At 32.9% G+C, this 21,800-nt stretch overlaps 1 protein-coding gene across 2 annotated transcripts in view; it reads left to right on the forward strand.

Moving 5' to 3' along the window:
• Positions 1-21,800, forward strand: part of LOC140451832 (protein tolkin-like) — a 65,738-nt gene that overhangs the window by 14,807 nt on the left and 29,131 nt on the right. For both annotated transcript variants that reach the window (XM_072545731.1, XM_072545730.1), the window contains 2 exons: positions 19,838-19,889; positions 20,806-21,129. In XM_072545731.1, the coding sequence (XP_072401832.1) occupies positions 19,838-19,889; positions 20,806-21,129 (376 nt within the window). The remainder of the gene's footprint in view (positions 1-19,837; positions 19,890-20,805; positions 21,130-21,800) is intronic.

Consider the following 21,800-nt stretch of genomic DNA (forward strand, 5'->3'; position numbering starts at 1 on the left):
TTTTATTGAGCCTACTTACAAGCGCGTGACAAAAAATATCAAAGTTATTATGTTTGTTATGCCGTTAATGTTTGTAAGCTAAAAAGTCAGCCCTTTTTCAAACGGTTTTTTTAATATCACTTTTGATAATTTGTATAATTTTTTTAATACATCTTAAAATTGAAACCTCTAATAATCGATTGCGATGTACTAAATATCTCTAGAGTTACTTTTTGGGATTGTACAGTTATTTAAATAATCGCTCTCCGTGATGAACAAATTGAATAACTTACAAGCTATTTAGTCGATCTAGCTCAAAGTTAGCACACTTTAATAACTCATTAATTGCAATTATTTCAAGTAATTATATTACATGTCGTTATGCGAGAAACAAAGTTATTAACATTTATAAATTACCGCAACAATAACGTTTTTTTGCAATTATATCAGTCAATTGTTTATGTATTTTTTAATCTAGAAACTCACAAATTAAAGACATTTTTAAGAAGTACAACTTTTATTTGAACCATTTGATAGAATTCAAATAAAAGTCTGGATTATATGGGTAGATCGTCTATTAACCACTTTTTCTTTGTGAACTAAGAGAGCGGTGACTACTTGAATGGTAGTAAGATACCCCCATGAAAGAAGGAAAGTATGGCGTGATTTACCAATAAACAATGAATTGCAGTAGGGTTACTGTCTTGAATATCCAATCTCCTTTAGTCTTTAGTCTTTTTTAAATAATATGTATCTGGAACAAAGACTAAATTCTCGAAAAAAGGCTCAAAAATGATGAGCGCCACCATTAATGTTATTGGGATGTAGTATGTGTTGGAATTATTAAACTTGGGATATTCTTGATTAAGTCTTAACCCCTTCAAAGAATGTATATTTAATTTTATTAATGACTAACGTGGTTTAGCTTCTTTTAACTCTACTTTCGACTATTCGTTTGTTTTGGAAAATCCGTTTGTTCAAACGCCAACGGGAAGGATGATCAATTCTCCTATGACAGATAACATAATGCAATGAGATTAGGAAACAAAGTAATCTCCTCATCGCAGGAATTACCAGGGAATTCGTTGCAGACCGTGTTCGGAAAAGTTGCAGGGTGGAAATTAACTTTTAAAACTCTGGCGAATGTCTACTAGCTTTTGTACTTATTCTAAGCCTAGTGTTAGTACCTGTATTATTATCGAAATGTATCCCTTACCTAAAAATGTTACCCTGAGTGTTATAGGTGGGATTTTAGCTTGGTCATTAGCCCTTACCTGTCAAGGCCTTGAGTATAGCGCGAAGAGTACTACCATCAGCAAAAATTAGAATATTGAAGAATCGGTATTGAGGAATGGTGGATCCCCTTGTTTAAATTGTGTATTTAGGTAGGATTGATTTTTGTTAGTGAAGAATTTGCCAGTTTATAATCTGACTTACGTTTCGGATTAGACGCGTATATCAGATCTGATTAAAATCTATTTGGACATCTAGAAATATGTAAATTCCAATGGTGTTTCTACAGTTGATCGATATAGTGGCGCAGAAGTTTACTTTGGCCGATGTGTTAATAGTAGAGGGACTAAATTTGAATACAATTTTAGATTCTGAGTCGATGTTCTGAGTTTATAGGAATTCTTTGAGTCTTGCCTGAGAAAAGTAGACCTTGTTTCGAGAAACATACTAATAACTGATATTACACTCTGTGCTTCAGGGATAACCAGAAACTCTTAGTATAGAATTGCTAAGACATCGAATATATGACACATAAAATAAGGTAAAGAATATATTTATGATATCTATGACTTGGAGAGGACTTCAAACTAGACACAAGATGCCTTAACGAAAGGTAAATATACCAAATGATCACATATACCATATGATTTTAACTAAAAAGATTCAAAATAGAAAAACTGAATATTCAGGCTCATTATTAAAAGTATAGCGATTGGAGTGACATTAGTCCATTAAAAAAGACATCTGAAAGTAGCCTTTAAAGTGTATAAATAGAGTTTTAAAAAGTATCTAGAGAAAAACAGAAACGAGTGAGGGTAAGAAATTGAAGGATACGTAAATTCGTAGAATTCAAGCATACAGTAATATTATATATTAAAACTAAACAGCACATGGTTATATTATTGTAACATGTACAAGGAATGACGAAAGAAATGCTTTCCAAAAATTTGGAAACTTAAAAGTCATAAAAAGACGAAAAGTTGGATAGTGGAAATTAAGTCGCAAAGTCGCGGCACAAACTTGGAAGAAGACCAGTGGATAGACAGAGTATAGCGACCATTTAATATCGAACGACAATGTATACCTTGAAATCCATTAATATATACTTACAGGGTAAGTTTTTAATGCGTTATTTGTCAATAATTCCATTATGGTAGAGAATATCCAAAAAACTTTATTTAGAAAAAATGTTGGCAATCATATTCTCCAGTATTGGAATATATGTCGAATTCTACAAGCTGATTAATACCTTTTTAAATAGGACACGCTGTATATTTTCTGTTAAAAATAAAATCTAGGGCTGTACATTTAAAAAATATGAGAAAATTGTAATTTTCTTTTGTAGTTTACCCTGTATATGAATATTAGTCAATGATTTCTGTTAAACTTAATTTGAAAACTAGAACATATTGTTAATATTATTATGTAAAATAAATACTTGCACGTGGGACCTCTCTTCCCGCACTTTGTCCGGCATTTTGTCCACGGGACAGCGAGTTTTTTGCGGGACAGGACTCGAGACGGGACTGGCGTTGTGTCCTACATGTCCCGCAAAAACTACACTTTTATTATTATCCAAATGATTTGGTAATTAAAGTTATACAATTATCTGCATTATGTCTGCAACGTAAAAATATTTATAGAAATTAAAAGGATTTCTGTCTCCTCCAAAGATCTAAGCAATATCATAGTAGATCAAAGCAATTATTAAATTGGGCTATTACTATTATTTTGCTTAATGCTTAATTGTTAAAACAATTTGTGAAAACAAAATATGGTCAAAAAAATTATAAATATTAAATTATACCATCACTATAAAAATATATTTACTTATTTAGAAAACATAATTTAAGTTAGCTTTGCGGGACAGCATGACCTCCTGTGACAGCATAACCCAATTTATTTGATAGCGATTTCGAAATAAAAATGGTCATAACTCTTTAAATACCCTGTATAGTAGTGCCAAACCCCATATTATAAGAACAGAGATTATGAGAGATATCTACATGTGAAAAAATATACAGAGTGTCCTATTAAAATAATGGTATGTTTGCTTTACCACGTAGTTATTAATCACCCTGTAGAATTCGACATATTTTCCAAGTCTGGAGATTATCATTGCCTACGTTTTATCTAAACACCTTTTTTGGATATTCTGTAACATAATGGAATTATCAACCACTGTCGAACTAAAAGCTCACCCTGTATACGAGATAAGAACAAGTTATGCTAACCACAAGGTTGCGATGCATTATATTTAGTTTTCCTAGGATTTTCTTATGAATAATGAGATAAGAATTACGACATTTTGCTGTTGCAGTATTAACACTTATAATTGTTACAAATACAAGTTCTTTGTTTAATTTCGTAAAAACCATTTCACGAAAATGTTCACTTTTTGTGAAATGTTGATTGGATATTTTGATATTAATATTAAATTAAAAACGGATTATTGTTGAATCAGCATAAATGCGATCTTAGTAATTGCATTCAGTATCTTCTATATCCAGTGAAGTCAGTAAATCAACTATCTTCTGCTTTTATTCGTTCTCTTCTTTTCCTGTTTTATTTATGACTTTTTACTTCGGCGCTTTCCATTAGCTTTTTGATTCAGTGAAATTAAGTCAGTCTCTCCTTACTCTCACCTCAGGCAAGATACTATCTGTCTCTAACACTTGGTGTTGAGACATTTATAACAAACAGGTCCTTTCCTTAAACCCCACCTAAAGGTACTCTAGATAAAACCCAGGATTTTTCCTAGCTACACAGATCAGATCTACAAACGACCGACACATGTTCCAATTTTATTATCTGGTATGTATATAATTAATTGTAATAGATTCCTCTTTCGTCTTCCGTGTAAAATGATTGTTGAAGTATTTGATTCATCACTGTATCCAGCATGCATAGGCTTTTTTCGATCCAATTTTATAAAAATAGCACGTGGGAGTTGGTCATAGGCGTTTCAGTGCCACCTGTTCAATTCTACATCGATACACAAACTCAAATGTTGTCTTCCATAGGCGCCTGTCTTGGAATTTAACTGTATTTAGCTCTCTACCCTGAATCCTTAATCTTGTTTACCAAGAAAAGCAATACCACTTTCGGTCTCTGGAAGGTACGTCAATAAAGGTTTAGATTTAAGGAGTTCTTCAGCAAATTTACGCTTCATTTTTTATTAAAAAAACTTTTGGTAAGGAATATATGGAACTTTATCGGTAAGGTCATTTTACATGGACTCTATACTCCATTCGTCAAAGACGAAAATGCCACTAAACCTCTAAAAATCAAAAGAACGAGCTAAATTTTGCTGAGAATGTCAATTTTGGGACTCCAAAAAAGATGAAAAAAAGTTAACCCGGCTTCTTCCTAAAACCCCCAACCGTAAGGGGGAAAACGGAAAAAATCGCTTTACCAAGAATTTGTACGTCGTAGAAAAAAAGGTTTCAAATAAAAAATATAGCTGAGTTAATTTTGAACAAAAATGTTTATTTGCATTTTTTCTGTGGAATAAACCGTTCTCTTAGAAACACCGGTGCTTGAAGCGACCGGTGATTTTGTCAACTTGATGAGCTCAGGTAATGAAAATTTCATAGTGACCAGTTAACGAAAGTAATAAATTTTATTGATCTTAGGAGAATCGTAAAATCTCTGTTTATTTATTTAACCCCTTTATAGAAACTAACTTCATCTACAGCAATACAAAAAAATTTTATAAGAAAGCTTCACCATTTACATTTAAAACCTCATTTTGTTTTTGGTCGATAGTAGAATCTTATCAAAAGATATCGAACTTTTACCGGCGAGTTGATACAAATTTTATTTAAAATTGATCTCGTGCGTACCTAATATTGAAAATCACCGTGCCCTTCAAGCATTGTTTCTGAGAGTCTCAGCTACATTTTTTATTTGAAACATTTTTTTCTACGGCGTGCAGACTCTTGGTAAATCGATTTTTTCCCCTTTTACCCCCTAGGAGGGGGGTTTTAGAGGGAAGCCTTGAGGTAAAAGTGGTAAACTTTTTTACATCTTTTTTGGAGTCTCAAAATTGATATTCTCAGCAAAATTCAGCTTGTTCATATGATTTTTAGAGGTCAAATCTCTGACGACTGGACTACTATGTCATTCTCATATACACATATTTCGTCCACTTAGTTCTTGGAACTCACTGCTATCTTAATCTCCATTAGAGCTGTTTTGTAACTTCCACCACCACAATCTTTTGTTAGAAAGTTGCAGCTCTGTTCCTTTTTTATTTTCTTGTTGGGAGTTCATGTGGTAGATATAGTTCTTTACTTAGTAGTTTGTGGCATAAGAGTCCCCTATAAATTTAAATTTTTGTTGATTGGTCCATCCGCAAATATGGAAATAATAATGTTCCATACCTACAGAGCTCTCAGTGCAGATATGAGACATAGTATGGCGAGAGTTATGGTCAAATACCTCCAATAGACCATTCACGTTAGTTGTTTTTATATACACAACTGACATGCAAGTTTGGACACGATGCAGTATGCCTTTATATTGGGTGTCGTTATTCTTTTGGCCCTCCGACAGCAGTCTACATGAATATTCTCCCATTACCATCCCGTTTGATTTTCTTTATGACACTAAACATATTTCAGAGCTCATACTTCTTTTTTTGTTTTACTCTCGTTATTTAAATTCTTTATTATTCGGATATATTTCATATCCAAGTCATGTTATAGATTGTAGATTTCAAAAATATATGCAGTGAAAGATGTAGGCTCAAAATGCGGTATGGCATATTTATATCATTATTTTTAAGTTTTTATTTTTCATGGTACACATTCGTGTAATTCTTCTGGTCCTGTTTTTCTTAACATTTTTTTCAAAGTATTTATTGAATAATGTAAGTCGAAATATCCAACTTTTTTTATAAATTTTGATTATGAATTATTAATTGTGCTTATAATGGCAACATCTAGTAATAAATGCCATATTTTTCCGAAGGTAACTAAATTGAATAGTTGTACCTACCTAGTGACCTAATTCCCAAGAAATGCTATAACGTCAACGTCGGTATTTATATTATAGGCCTTCAAAATATGGGAGAAACTCGACCATAGATGAAATATTATTTATAAACCTCTAAATCCCCATAGTACATCTATGAAATTGACATTAGATAAGTAACCGAATGTCTAACGGAGGAAACAAATAAACAAATTTGGCCGACCTTTCATAAGCTGTTAGTGTAAGGAAGTGGATATAAAAGATTTGTTACATTACTTAAATGGGATATTAAAGATAATTATATCAATAAACACAATTCAGATGTGATATTGTCAATTGTAATACACCGATAGATAGGAGCTTTCTTAACAAAAATACTTAATGGTTCTTTGAAAAAGATATTTAATAAATGAGTCTCAATTTCTCGTAGAATTCTCACACTTTATCAATTCTAATAAAATGGTTTTCTAATCAGTTAGTTACGATAAAACTTCGTGTAGGAATAGTATAATTTCATGTAAACGGTCATGATGGACACAAATACCGCATAATAAATTAGTAAAAAGGAATTAAAAAAGCCTTTTAATAATGGAAGAAAATTAAACAAGAAAATTTTAATATGTATATAACGAAAAAAGTAAATTTTTTTTTAACAGTGGATTTGTCCCAACACGGGATAGATTTGTATATGTAGCTGTGGGGCCATTTGGACAATTCAAGCTCCTTACTATCTAAAAGGCCATTTTTTTCTCCTGATCACTGTGCAGATCTACGTCACAATCTTATCACATGCCAAATTCTGAGGAACTAGAGTAAGTAATGATTTTTTTTGTCTTTCTTAACCTTCTTTTGACTGCGTTAACCATCAAAAGATGATTGAAATTCTGAGAATAACTGAAATTGTCGAACAAGACGAATTATCTCAGAACTATATTGGCACCAAACGGCAAAAATTGAAATAGAGCACACAACATCCGAAGATATACGAATACGACGAGGAGTGCGACAAGGTTGCGTCTTATCACCGCTATTATTTAATCTATATTCGGAATCTATATTCAGAAAAGCATTAGACGAGGTTCAAGGTGGAATCAAGATTAATGGAACCAGCATAGACAACATCAGGTACGCTGATGATACCATCCTAATAGCAAGCAACGCACAAGAACTACAAAATATAATAAATGCGGTAGTTCGTCATAGCAAAATGTTCGGTTTACATTTAAACAGATATCAACAAATGTACATTTGTATCCCAAGGGGCAAATAATAGAACAGGTAACTTCCATAAAATATTTGGGAGCAAACATCAGCTCAGAATTCGAATGATCACATGTTACGTTTTCTCTGTTTTGCTGTATGGCTGTGAAAGTTGGACAATGGACTCTAAAACATAAAAAAGAATATATGTCTTTGAAATGCATATATACAGACCGATGCTGAGAATTCCATGGATACAAAACGTTAGCAATGGTGAGGTACTAGGGCGCATGAGTAAACAAAAAGAATTACCCAGCACAATCAAAGAGAGAAAAGTACAATACTTGGGTCATGTGTTGAGGTGAAAGATATGAATTACTTCAAATCATATTGGAAGGTAAAGTGCAGGCCAAAAGATCAGTTGAAAGACGCCAGAGCTCGTGGTTGAAAGACCTTAGGAGATGGTTTAACCTCACATCCACAGAAATCTTTCGTGCAGCAGTTTCCAAAGCTACAATTGCCACTGGGATCGCCAACCTTCGAAAGGAGACGGCGCAATAAGAAGAAGAACCTTCTTTTGTGCAGGTTTTAATTTTTCACTGTCGTTAACTTTCCTTTTTACAACATTGACTCGTTGATTATTCATTTCTTTCTCTTCACCTAGCTTCTACTCCATTCTTTTCTGGTGTACTAGTATAAATCCATGACTTCCTTTTTTTTCTACGCCATTTGTTGTCCTGTTTTGGTTGTAACTTAGGAAATGGTCGAATATCTTCTAATTTTGCCGATTTAGGAGATTGTGTTACTCTCAGGTACGAAGCTTCGATAAAAACATTTGTCAGCACCTTTTGCATTAAATCCGTAATACCTTTCAGAACGTTAGCCCCCTCTAAAGGCATGTCGGGGGTATGACTAAGAGCTGGATAGTTCGTAATATTTATTTCAAAATCTTGTGGAATAAAAAACTTGTAGAAGATTCATAAGCGAGCACTTCAACAAAACCAGAATCATCAAAATTAAGACTTTTACTGGCCAGATTCCGGCATTTTCGAAAGCTTTTGTGTTATTAATGGGAGTAAATGATATCATATATATGGCTGGGCTCTCAAACTTGCTACGTCGTAGATCGTGATTTCTTTGCAAGGGTTCGATAAAATGAAGTCATTAACGGCCGAGGCTCAGAAGTAAGAGAACAGGATTTTTACGAGGGATATTCACTAAACTATACCTTAAATTTTTGCAATGAATGATGGTATTTATACACTTTCTTGGCGTGGGATGGATTGAGATATTGAAGGAATCTTTAAAAGGACTTAAGATGAACCTAAAGAAAGAAAAAAGTATCGCTAGTTCTATAACAAATATAGAAATGGCTAAGAATATATTTAGTTAGAACACGCTATCAAGACGATAGAAATAACAAAAGCAAAGAAATAGATAGAAGAATAAGAATGGAATGAGCGGCATTTGAAAGAATTCCGTATACCATTAAGAACTTAAAAAATAGTTAAAATTAAAATCGGAGGTATTCAATGCTTGTCTTATATCTTCTAACATATGGGACCAGGCATGGACACGTACCAGTAACAACTGAATAAAGAAAATTCAATATGCCATAAAACAATTTTGGAAATATCATTACACTACAGAAAGAAAAATACACAAATAAAAAGCTAAACTAAAACTAAAACGGAGATGTGCTGGAAATAACAAAAGATATGAAAATGGAAGATGGAAGATAGATATTGGACGCTAGATATCATATATACTGCAAAAAGATCAAAAAGGCGACCGCAAATGAGATGGAATGAAGACATTATGGAAACTGCAAAAAGAGACAGATGAAAGGCAAGGGTAATCGAAGATGAATGGGAGAGATCTATATACATATCATTAGATAATAGGTTGATACATAGATGAAATGTTCTTATACATTTAAATAAGTGATGGATTTGACGTTTACCTGATGAAAATTCATTTTATCTAACAACAAAATACTGAATTTTTGTTTTGTTTTCAAAACTTCAACAAAATTTATTATAATTTATTAATCACTACAGCTGTTTCGACAGAGTGCCTCCTCAAGTAATCTATTTTTCGGACATAAAAAGAATGATTATGGTCTAAAAGGTGAAATGTGTACGCAGAATCTGTTTTTATTATTGAAAGCATTTTTATGCTGCTATCCGTTTGTCAAAATGTCTACCAGTTTGACCGATGTAAGTTTTTTACAGACATTTAATACATCTTACACACACACACACACACACATATATATATATATATATATATATATATATATATATATATATATATATATATATATATATATAAGCTATACGCCCCCGAAGAAGCTGTAGCTGTTTTCACTTAAAGATCTTTTTTTGTGGGGGATCATTCTATTCTGGGTTTGGTTTTACAGTTTCTGGTGTGACTTCGCTGTTTCCACTACTTTTCTCCATTCTTTTATCTCTTTGATTGTCCTTTCTATATTTCTAATTTCCATACTCCTTAAGTCTTGTTCCATTTGTTGTCTCCATCTTAGTTTAGGTTTGACTCTGGTTCTTTTACCTGGTGGTATCCATTCCGTTATAACTCTTAACGGATTGCTCTTCCCTCTTCTCATTATGTGTCCATACCATCTAATTCTTTGTGCTTTTATTGCTCTAACTATGTTCTCTTGACCCATCCATTCTTGTATTTCGTGGTTCACGCATTGTCTTTCATCCTCTTCGTTATCCCTCTTTGATCCCAGTATTTTTTTGATAATATTCCTCTCAAAAACTTTAAATTGCTTTTCTTCTCTTGCTGTTAACGTAAATGTTTCTGCAGCATATACTACTATTAATCTTATGGCCGTTTTGTAGATTTTCATTTTGTATTTTGGCTTATCTTCTTATCTCTAAACATTTTTTATTTCTATAAAACGCTGTATTTCCTGCTTGAATTCTTCTTTTTATATCTACACTTTCATTTCTTCTGTTGACTAGTGCTCCCAAATATTTGAATGTTTCAAGCACGTCGAAACTGTGTGCATCTATTTTCAGTTCTGTCATTTGTGTCTTCTTTTTCTTACTTACGTTCATATATTTTGTTTTATTTTCATTTATTTCCAGTCCTCTCAGTTTAGCTTCGTTTGTGAAATTCTGTATTATTTTTTAAAATTTGATATATTATTATCGGTATATAGAGTTCGATTGTTTTTCAGTTATCGTTACAGTTTTACTTTTGTTTAAAAAAACTCTCGATCCTTAGTCGTTCTTTCCTGATTTGAACCGTAATGAAAGAAATCATTTATCACTAATGTTTGCTTAATACCATCGCTTATTAAAAACATGTTATAAATAATTTCTTTTATTGTTGAAATGAACTCTTTTCGCATTCATGTGCGCTAAGAAGTAATATGATAATAATAAAAATAATCTTTTCGCTACTATTCAGTAGCGTAGCCGTATCTCTTAGTACTGATTGATGATAAAAATGGTTTTACAAGTGTTATGTACAGCTTACATCAACATTTCTTTCCTTTGACATTGTTAGATATGGACTGTGATCGAAAAACAAAGTGTGCAACTTGTACAATTTAATCAGTGTTACCCAAAAGTAACGAAACATTTTTTGAAGGTAATAACTCTTTTTGGGAAAAATGATACGCAAATATATATAGGTACATTTAAGTAATTCTAATAGGCTTATAATAACGGAGCTGTGATTTGCAATAAAATACGCTAAATTCCACCGTGAGCATTGTAGACCTATACATTTCGTTTAGCTCGTTATAATGATAATCTTTGTGTGTCAATATGTCCAGGTGAACGATACCTACCTGCTGCCATTAAGAAAGTCAGACGATTTGGTGATGAATCTGTAATAGTTTGGGTATTAAACCTATAAGGAAAATGGCCTATTAGTTTAGACAAGCGTAACCTTGACGCTCAAAAGTATGTCAATAACTTCCTAGATGAATTTTGTTTTAATGTATGTAAATTCGCCGTATATCGCTAGCTAGGTTATTCCAGATTTTCTACTTCTTACACTCAGGGTTCTATATCCTTTTTTTTCCCATTCTTTGGAGAACTTCAGTGTTCGTTGTATGAGTTTCTATCATCGTCCATTACTAAAACACCATACAACAATGTGAACACTGTTTTCGAAAACACGTGACATCTGAGTAATCCACTGAGCTCGTAAATGTATATTTAGTTTGCGAGAGCATAGCACTTTTTACAGTTTGTAGAACATAGATCTTTGATGCAATGAAGCTACTTTCTCGATTGCGTTGTATGTTATTTTTGCCATTACATGTCTGCCCAAAGACTGCTGATCCAGTACCAAGGACAGTTTTAGATCCATCAGTGGACCATATTAAGTCTCCATTAATATTTGGTATTTTTTGTTGTCTAGATGGTATAATTGTGTTAATCTTCTCAGTCATCATATCTGAATTCATCATAAAGATGGATTCCTCAAGTATACTCCCAGTAGTATTTGTGTGGTTATTCAATACATAATTCGGCCTTCAAGTATTGTTTGCTTTAAATCTCAGGATGGTCATAAAGGCTACCGCAAAAATATATAATTCCCATTGAACATTGATATATGGCGCATTCGCAATCGTCCTACTATACCATACACCACAACTCATAAATGTTCTTTTGGAATATTTAAAAAAAAAACATAGTGCAGAAGAATATCCAAAGGTTTATAAGAAGAATGTCACGAATTTGTACCGCAACAATTCATGTTGGAGGAGATCACTTACCTTAACTAACAAATTTTTTACTTTGCCTTAGGTATTTATTAACTCCTTATTAATGATAACTTAAGACGTTTTAATACTATTCAGATTTTATGAATATGTTTAGTTAACTTATACTACATAAAATTGATCGAATTTATTTTTGTAACATATTTCTTAAAAAGTTTATTTCCTTAAAAAGTGTTAACCTAATTTTGTACAGCATTTTAAAAGTACTAAGTACTAGATTCTTAGCGAAAATGATTACATTCTAAATTTAAATCTGTGTTAAATTTGTGTTTCTTGTCCAACAATGGTCCAAGGGCAGTTCTCAAAAATGTTGTAAGCTTGGACAGTTTAAAATACAGCATGTTTTATTTTGTGTTTAATTAAAAAATTGATAAACTAGTAAAAATCTGAACATCAAAATTTCTCTTATCGACGTCACCATATTATCAATGTCAACAATTTTAAATCTAGAGTAATTAAGGACTGATAACCTTAGATTAAGGTCAGAGTGGTCAGATGATTAACCGTAATACCTACAAAGATTAACACTGCAATAAAATTTTTTATATAGAAATTTATGATTTTATAAATCAAATTTTGAGATAAAAATTTGAGAAAGGATTATCTCATTGGAGTAGAAAAAGTGGAGATTAATTACCCTGACAGATAATCATCATTATCATCTTTGGCTCGACAATCCTAGGATCCTGGCCTGCTCTAAGATTCTGTTCGGTTTCTGGCGACGTGTTGCCATCTTCTAATTTTTAGTATCATTAAGTTGGTCTCAACTCCATTTAATCACCTAATTCGCAATCGGCCTTTGCTTCTTTTTCCGGTAGACTAAACTTACACATTGATTGGTATAGTACTGTTCTCTGGACACTGTCGTATGCGGCCTTGAAGTCGACGGAGAGGTGATGGGTTTCAATGTTAAATTCTAAAGTTTTTTCGAGGATCTATCTTATTGAATGAATCTGGTCAATTATTGAGTTTTCTGGAGTGAATCCGGTCTGGTATTTTCCATCTATGCCCACTGTGTAAACTTACTGTAGCCTTTCGTAAAGAATATTTGCTAGGATTTTGTAAGCAGTTGTTAACAGGGTTGTACAACGTCTGTAGTTGTCACACTGGAGCTAGTCACTTTTTTATGTAATAGACCTTTATATTACGCCTTGAGATCATTCACAGGGTATGGTCTTATTTTGCCAGACAAGAAGTAAAAGATTATGCAGTGTCTCTAGCAGGGCGTCGCCACCATTCTTATAGAGTCCGCTGCAAATTTGATCAGTTCCTAAAAATTTACTACCTTAAAGCTTCTTAATGGTTTGGGTCTTTCGTTTGGGTTGAATAGATTCCAACCAACTCGATCTGCTAGGGTGTTATCTTCTTCGATAGGATGGCCATTCAATTTTGCGTCGAAAAATTCAACCCATCTGTTCAAAATTGAGGCCGTATTACTTAGAATATTTCACTCTTCATCCTTACAGAGTTGGCTTAAACTCTTTGCTCATTTTGTTTAGATTTCTGTAGAACTTTCGAGTTTCGTTTTGATTTCTTGGTACTTCGATGCTTCCTTACTACTTTTCCTTAAATTGTCTTTTTTTCTTCTCTTCTTAGAGTTCGATATTCCTTCTTTGCTTTTCTTGTGAATCCAGCTTGATTTGTCTTTAGATATAATCTATTTTCTTATCTGTTGCTTCTTGGCACTCCTTGTCAAACTATTCGTTTTTTTAACTGGTTTGGTTTTCCCCAATATTTTCGTTTCCTTCTCAGTTCTTAAGTTCTTACAGTTTTTCCACAATTCCTTCACATTTTCCCCCGCCTCCAGGCTCTCCATTTCCTCATCCATGTATCAATGCGCAGATTATCACCCTGATAGATCAGATCTCAAAAATTCTCAAATTCTTTTCTCAAAGCTTTCTTGATTCAAATCGTGATTATTGTTTTTAAACCGTGAAAATTCTGTAGTCATGTTTCAATAGCTAAGAGCCAACTATGAACAAACGCCCAAATACAGCTCAGAATAGGGAGGAAGAGTATGAAGAGGATAATCATCGGATCAACATACCTTCCATATAATGACGTGGGATATACATAAATTTAAATTCATCTCATTCTAATTATTCCCAGGCATTTTTTTAGTAGCTAAATACCTACAGTGAGATATAAAAAAATACTTAAACAATTTATATCGACACAACTAAGCAAACAACAATAAAAATAACACAATTAACAGTAATAAAAGCTAGATAGTTTACATATATATAAAATTTGAGTGGAGAAATCTTTTAATTTAGGTTTATTACTAATTCTGCTAGTTTGATATTCAGCATTTGTTTTTCTGTAGATCGTTGTTATTGTTGTTTTCTCTATATTGTCCTTGATAAACATCCATATCTATGATGCCAAGCTAGCATTCTTTCTTCCATACTTCATTCAATGTCTTCACGATTATGCCATCTTTTTCTGGTAATTTTTTATTCTTCGTTTCTTTCAGCGATTTTCGTTGTTTCACGTTTACGGATTTCGGTTGTAGGTCCAAGCTGACATTTTTTAATTCTATTTATAACTATCTTAGGATTTTCCGACTTTTTAAATTTCTTTGTCATTTCTTTCTATTCTATTTTAATTGGTTATACTTTTAATCTTTATTTTCTTAGCTGTTTTTGTAAACATTTTATATTCTTCGTTTGTTCTATTGCTTTGCTAACTTTTTAACTTGGTTCTTCTTTTTATTTTTTTTTACTTTATGAATATGTAGATTTCTTCTTTGCATTTCGTAAGTAGTATTTTTTTTCTCTCTCTTAACACAAAGAGAAATTAAAGAAACTTGGAAAACATATTTTGCAAACCTGCTAACCGAAACCTCTTACTATGATGATCTAGAACACACAGAAAATGAACTATTAGAAGAAGCGGGAAATGAAGAGACTGATATAGCAGAGCCGCTAAAGATAGAAGAGGTTGAAGGAGCAATCAAACTGCAGAAAAATAACAAGGCCTTTGGATGTGATGGAATACCTACAAATTGTTAAGTTGGGAGGAAAGGAAATAACGAAAAGGATATATGAGGTCATACACAGAATATGGACAAACTGTCAAAAAGAGTGGAATAAGAGTATTATCTGCCCAATACATAAAAAGGACGATAAAGTCTGTCAAAAGTATACAGGAATCTCCTTGCTATGTTGTGGATATAAAATATTTACCGGTATACCTAACCATAGACTACAACCCCTCGCAGAGAAGACCATTGAAGAATATCAGGAGGATGAGGAAGATCAACCATATTCACGGTTACGCAGGTTTTAAGCAAAGCCTGGGAACATGACATAGAAGTCTATAATATTTTTGTCGACTTTAAACAAGCATATGACTCAATACCGGTAAAATATCGACCAAACTAGTTGGGCTCATGCGAATGACGATGATGAACACAGTGGCTCAGATATAGATAAAACATGAAATGACAGACCCATTTGAAAAAAACACAAGGATTAAAACAGGGTGATCGGCTGGCATCAACATTGTTTAATTTATCAGTGGAATACGTAGTTAGAAAAATATAAGAAGATAGAAACTTCACTATATAGATTGAATATAGATTGAAAATATAAGAAGATAGAAACTTCAATATTCGATAGAAAGATCAATAAATCATTCCAACTGGCAGTATATGCAGATGACATAATTATCATGATCAGAACTAAAGCAAATCACATGCTAAACAAATAGATATATCCATAAACATAAAAAAGACTAAAATCCTAGTACAATTCTGTTCGAAGAGAGCAATACGGCCATAGTAGACAGTTAATAACTTTGAATTATTTATTTTAGTTTTCTTGATTTTAGGATTGATATGTCGGAAGAGAATCACTTCAAGTTGTTCAGATCATTGTAATAATAATCCAATTTATTGACGTGATTCTTGGGTTTTTTCATTTTACGAAAGGACTTTTTTGCGATAGCAGAAGACATATCTTCAACTGTTCGTTTTGTTAAGTTAGAGGCGTTTTGATTTAGAATTTTTATCTGTAGTAGGAAGATTTGCGAGTTGATGAAAGTATCTTGGGTTCGATATCAGAATTAGCGGATTGTTGGAAGCTTGACTTATTCTCGAAAGGGAATTGGAATACATGTGGTCCAGTAACTCGGGCGGAAAATAGGACCTTACATCACAAATCTTTCGGACTGCATAGATTTAGGTGTACATTTGGATTTAAGCTTGTCTTGCCCTCCTTTGCAAAAAATATATATGAGCGAAGTGTGCTTTTTGTTTTTAAGGAGTTAAAACTGTTCACTACACTAAGTGTAAAACATAGGAAAACAACTATTTTAAAGGTTTTATGCAATAAAATATGATTGCATTAAGTAAAATAATAATTTGTACTTTAATACAAACTTTCAACCCTTATAAACCACCGTTTCTGACGTAAATTACGTTAAAAAATATTTTTTTGCGATGTAAAATGTTTAACTTACGAAATAAAATCAATAACAATTAATTCATTGCTCGTGAAATGATACTTTATTGGTTGCAAGTTTTTAACCCCTAGAAAGCACCATTTATGCAAAAAATATTTGTTTGATATTTTAATTTTCTATGTAGATAAGTAAAAATTTATTCCTCGGTTATGAAACGATATTTCTTTAGTTTAAACTCTTCAACCTTTAAAAATCACCCCTAAAGACGACTACAACGTTAAAAATAGTTTTATACACATTAAAATTCTAAATTTTAAATTTTAAATAAATGTATTTAAATAAATAAAAATTTGTTCTTTGCTTATCAAGCATTATTTCTTTGGTTGCACCTTTTTTAACCCTTAGAAACTACCTCTATGCTAATAACAGTACGAAGCATTCATTATTATTTGTTGTTACCGAAATATTCATCTGCAAAACTATTATGCGTACTTTAGATACATGACAGCTCCAAAATACGAGGGTGGATTGATATAAAACGAGCCTTTGATAGAAAAAATAAGTTTTTTGGAATTAAATCGATTTATTTCTCAACATAGTCCCCTTTTAGCTCGATACACTTAGTATGACGATGTTCCAATTTTTTTTATCCCATCCGAATAGTACTTTTGCTCGAGCTCTTCAAAATAGGCCGAAGTTTCAGCGACGACTTCATCTTTTGTTGCGAAACGGCGTCCTCCGAGCCATTTTTTTAGGTTTGGAAACAGGAACAAATCGCTGGCGGTAAGATCTGGGGAATACGGTACATTGTCTTGGTGAAAGAGCACTTTTTTGCGTTTCAAACCGGGGCATTTTCGACGCAATTCGGCATCGAATCGATCTGCGTAGTACTCACCACTGATTGTTTTCCCTTTTTCCAAGTATTCGATGTGGATGATGCCCTTCGCATCCCAGAAAACAGTCGCCATCACTTTGCCGGCCGAATGTGCACTCTTTGCCTTCTTCGGCGGCCCTTCGCCACGTTTGCGCCACTGCTTCGACTGTTCTTTGGTTTCCGTTGTGTAATAATGCGAAAGATGAAGGATATTTTTAGGTCTAAGACTCCAATGTGTCTGAAAAGAAAAGTATTTAATCAGTGTATTTTGCCAGTGATGACCTACGGGTCAGAAACCCTAACACTCACAAGAACAACAGTGAGTAAACTACAAGTTGCGGAAAGGGCAATGGAGAGAATAATGTTAGGGATTTCTCTACGTGATAGAATACCCAATGCTACTATACGCAAAAGATCAGGAGTAGCAGACGTTATTGAAAGGATAACAACACTAAAGTGGAACTGGGCAGATCATGTAGCAAGATCAGTTGATGACCGGTGGACAAAAAGAATTTTGGAATGGAGACCCCGAATACAAGCTAACAGAAATAGAGGTCGACCCCCAACGAGATGGACAGATGACATAAAAAGAGTGACTATAAATTGGATTCAGATGGCGCAAAATCGGACTAAGTGGAAAAGCATGCGAGAGGCCTATGTTCAGCAGTGGACGTTAGAGGCTAGTTGATGATGATGATGATGATGTGTAATAATGCAAACAGGTTTCATCAAACGTGATAAATCGGCGAAAAAAATCCTTCGGATCACGCCGTATCATCGCCAAAAGCGTCTCCGAAGTGGTCACACGTTTTTGCATTTGATCGATTATCAGCAAGCGCGGCACCCATCGCGCAGATAGCTTTTTCATGTCCAAATGATGGTGAATGATGTTGTGTACGTGTTCGTAGGAAATGTTTAGGACCTCTATTAACTCGCGGAGCTTAATTCGACGATCTGCCATAATCATGTCATGGACTTTGTTGATCATTTCCGGCGTGGTGACTTCATTTGGCCTCCCGGGACGCTCATCATCAAAAACACTCGTACGACCACGAACAAATTCAGCTTTCTAAAATTTTACTGTTGCTAACGAAGGTGCAACATCACCATAAAGTTCGTCCAGGTCGACTTTGATTTGCACATTCGTTTTACTCTTTTTGTGGAGGAACTTAATCACCGAACGATACTCGACTATCTCCATTTCTCCTAAAACACAAAATTTGCCTACTTTTGACGGCTGTAAAAACCAAAGCGCCATTTATCAAAGGCTAGTTTAATATCAATCTATCCTCGTATGTATATTTTACATGCTCCAAAATTATCTTTCAAGTTTTATGTATGCATAGCTATTTAAAAGGTAATTTTAAGGGCTGCAAGGCTAGGTTCATTAGAAAGCCAAACTACATACTGTTCGGTTCGGTTTTGAAAAATTAAGGTTTGAAGTACTCGAAACAGAGGATGTTCACACCAAGACATATGTTTTAATCGGTGATATCTCCATTTTTTACGGTACAGAAGTTTATAAAAATGAAAATATTTATTAAAACACGAACTACATTTTTGTACTCTTCATTTTTTACGTATTTAAAGTTATTTAAAAAAAAACATTTTTTAGAAATTTTCAAAATAGACTATACAATTTAATATAACTTTTTTCAAAAATATTGCATTTTAAACCAGGCAACCTCCTAGATCTAATGAAGAACACTAAAACAAAATGTATTGTAGAAGAAAAACGAATAATTTTGATTCTGATGGATATTAGGTTAATTATACTGCCCTTTTTTCCTTAAACTATTTGAAGAGTCCATCTTTAACAAGCTGCAACTTACTCAGTTTACATGCAAATAACTTTTTGTAGTACTCATTCTAAAAGTATTTTTATGAACTATGAAAAACTTATACGCTTCATTTTTGTTTTGCATATTTTTTCGATCAAAGGCATCTTTTTAAGAGGTGCGATATAAACCCGTCTTCTAAAGCTGTTCATCTTTAATTATGTATTGGTATTCAAGATTTGTAGCACTTATTCTTAGAAAGTTTATTGGGAACACTAGTTTTAATCCAATATTTTCTACTAAATTTACAAGAATTGATGTGTGATCGTTGGGCTTACGTTAGATATTATTCGTCTATCCACTGGTGAAATTAGTAATCTAGCTTTAATATTTTCATTATTTACCATAAACTACATGTAAATTTTCTTTTTTACCTCCGATAGTGTTATAGATGTTTCAGCTCTTCTAGCTCATTCAGATTTTCGTCGTGAATTTTAATATGCTTACTTCAATTTTTTAGGCGAATTCTTGTCTCTCCAGATAGTTTTTCTTTTTATAATTTTTTTTTACTCCTGTATTAGAGGGCAATATGACTTCTTTATTGTTTTTTTTTTGTTTCAGGTCCATTTTTAGGTGATATAGCAATAGGAGAAGAAAGGGTGATACCCGTAAGGTAAGTTAACACCGGTTAATAATAAATCTACAGACATAAATCAACTTTGCTATTATTTTCGCGTTCTAATCTTTTAGTTATTACAAAAGTTCCAGTCGACCTTCTATAAAAAAAATCTTTACACAGTTTTACTTGTCGATGCGAATCCATCCATGTCCAATCTGTCATATTTTTAGCCACGAGTATTTTCCTCTTTAAATGTCCATTATTTTTCAAATCGTTTCCTTCATTACTCGAGGTAGAATGTTGTATTTATGTCCCTTCTCTGTAAATATATTATAAATAACTTATTTTACGTATTTCAATAATACTTAGAAGTTATCTATCGGTCCCCTTCATTAACTTCTATCAATTACTATCTTCCATTTTCGTAGATGGCCAAGAAATTTTATAGCTTTATAATTTGTAAATTTTTAAAAATTTCGTTTTTTATTTGGATATTTAAACAAGTATTTTTAATAAGAAAGTACTTTTGTTTTTCTAGATATATTTCTGACTATAAAATAAATATATTCCAAACAGTGTCATTTTTCTCTTGTAGTTAATTCATATTGTTGGGCGATCTTTTCAGTATGTTTTGGATATTTTATTTAGGAGGAATTCAAATAAAACAGCTGTTTTTCTGTAATGAGAATTGAAAATAACTCAAAACCAATATCATCCTGTCCTTTGGATTAATGTAATGCATTTCTGAGTACTCCTCAGGAAGTTTATTGCCGACAGTGTTCAGCCTTCAGAAAGAAATGAAATTTAGGAATTCTGACGAGCAGTTATGTATTTTTTGGGAAAGCAAAAGTTTTGAGCCCTAGTATTAATGCTGATTAATATTTGTTTGAGGAACTTGCACTAAAACCGACACATTTTATTGTTAAAAAATGTAAAAAACTCTTCAAATATCATTTGATACTTTTTTTAGGAGGAGAAGAAATGTTAACAGCAATAAATATTTAACAGAATCTCCAGTTCACGAGTTTGAACCAAATTTTGATTTAAAAAGAAAAAACACTGCCAGCTATGAAAAACGTCATTACAGAATCGTAAGAGCCGCAACTGCACGAAAAGAAAGAATTTGGGATTACGGGGTAATACCCTATGAAATTGATGGAAATTTTAGTGGTCTTCATAAAGCTCTATTTAAACAAGCAATGAGGCACTGGGAAAATTTCACTTGTGTCAAATTTGTCGAGAGAAATAGAGATGAACACCAGAATTATATTATATTTACAGAAAAGCCGTGTGGGTAAGTAGTTTTTAATTTTCTAGTTAAATTATTTACCTGCTGAGAAATTAATTTTTTAAAAATATTCAAATATATTTTGCAATTTTCGTTCCTTTTATTACTTAAAAGCAACGTTTTTTCAAAGTTTTTGCGACAGTTAATGATGACTGGTTCCATTTTATGGCCCTACGCCATGAACCACGACAGAGAACTTTAGTTCGATTCGGAGTACTGTTCTGGTAACAGCTCCTAGCTCGGGTCTCTGAACCCGTTATAGAACTGAATCTCGTTACAGACGGTACTTTACTACCTTACTAGAGGAACTGCTGAGTCAGAAAAATCTCGATGAAGCTCAGCAAGGACCGATAAAGGGCTAATGGATGAGCGTGAATATAGTACACCAGTCTATCTTGGAAAAATCATTAATTTTACGTAAAAATCTTACACCGATATTATTTGAAGGTTTTAAAAGTTATATGAGGAGTAGCTGATAAAAAATCCGTGAAGAAGTACAGCTGATTTTGCTTTGTTTTTGTTTTAAACAATCTTAAAAAGTGAAAAAGTCATTTTTTTGCCTATAGAACGTTTCTCATGCAGTTTAGACAAAAATGGTATACATAAAAATTGTAGATCTTAAAATGTTCTTTAATTTGCAAGTTTCAGTTTCAAAAATCAGGGTCTTACGGATTTTT

The sequence above is a fragment of the Diabrotica undecimpunctata genome, chromosome 10 (genome assembly GCF_040954645.1).
Source record: "Diabrotica undecimpunctata isolate CICGRU chromosome 10, icDiaUnde3, whole genome shotgun sequence".
Classification (NCBI taxonomy): domain Eukaryota; kingdom Metazoa; phylum Arthropoda; class Insecta; order Coleoptera; family Chrysomelidae; genus Diabrotica; species Diabrotica undecimpunctata.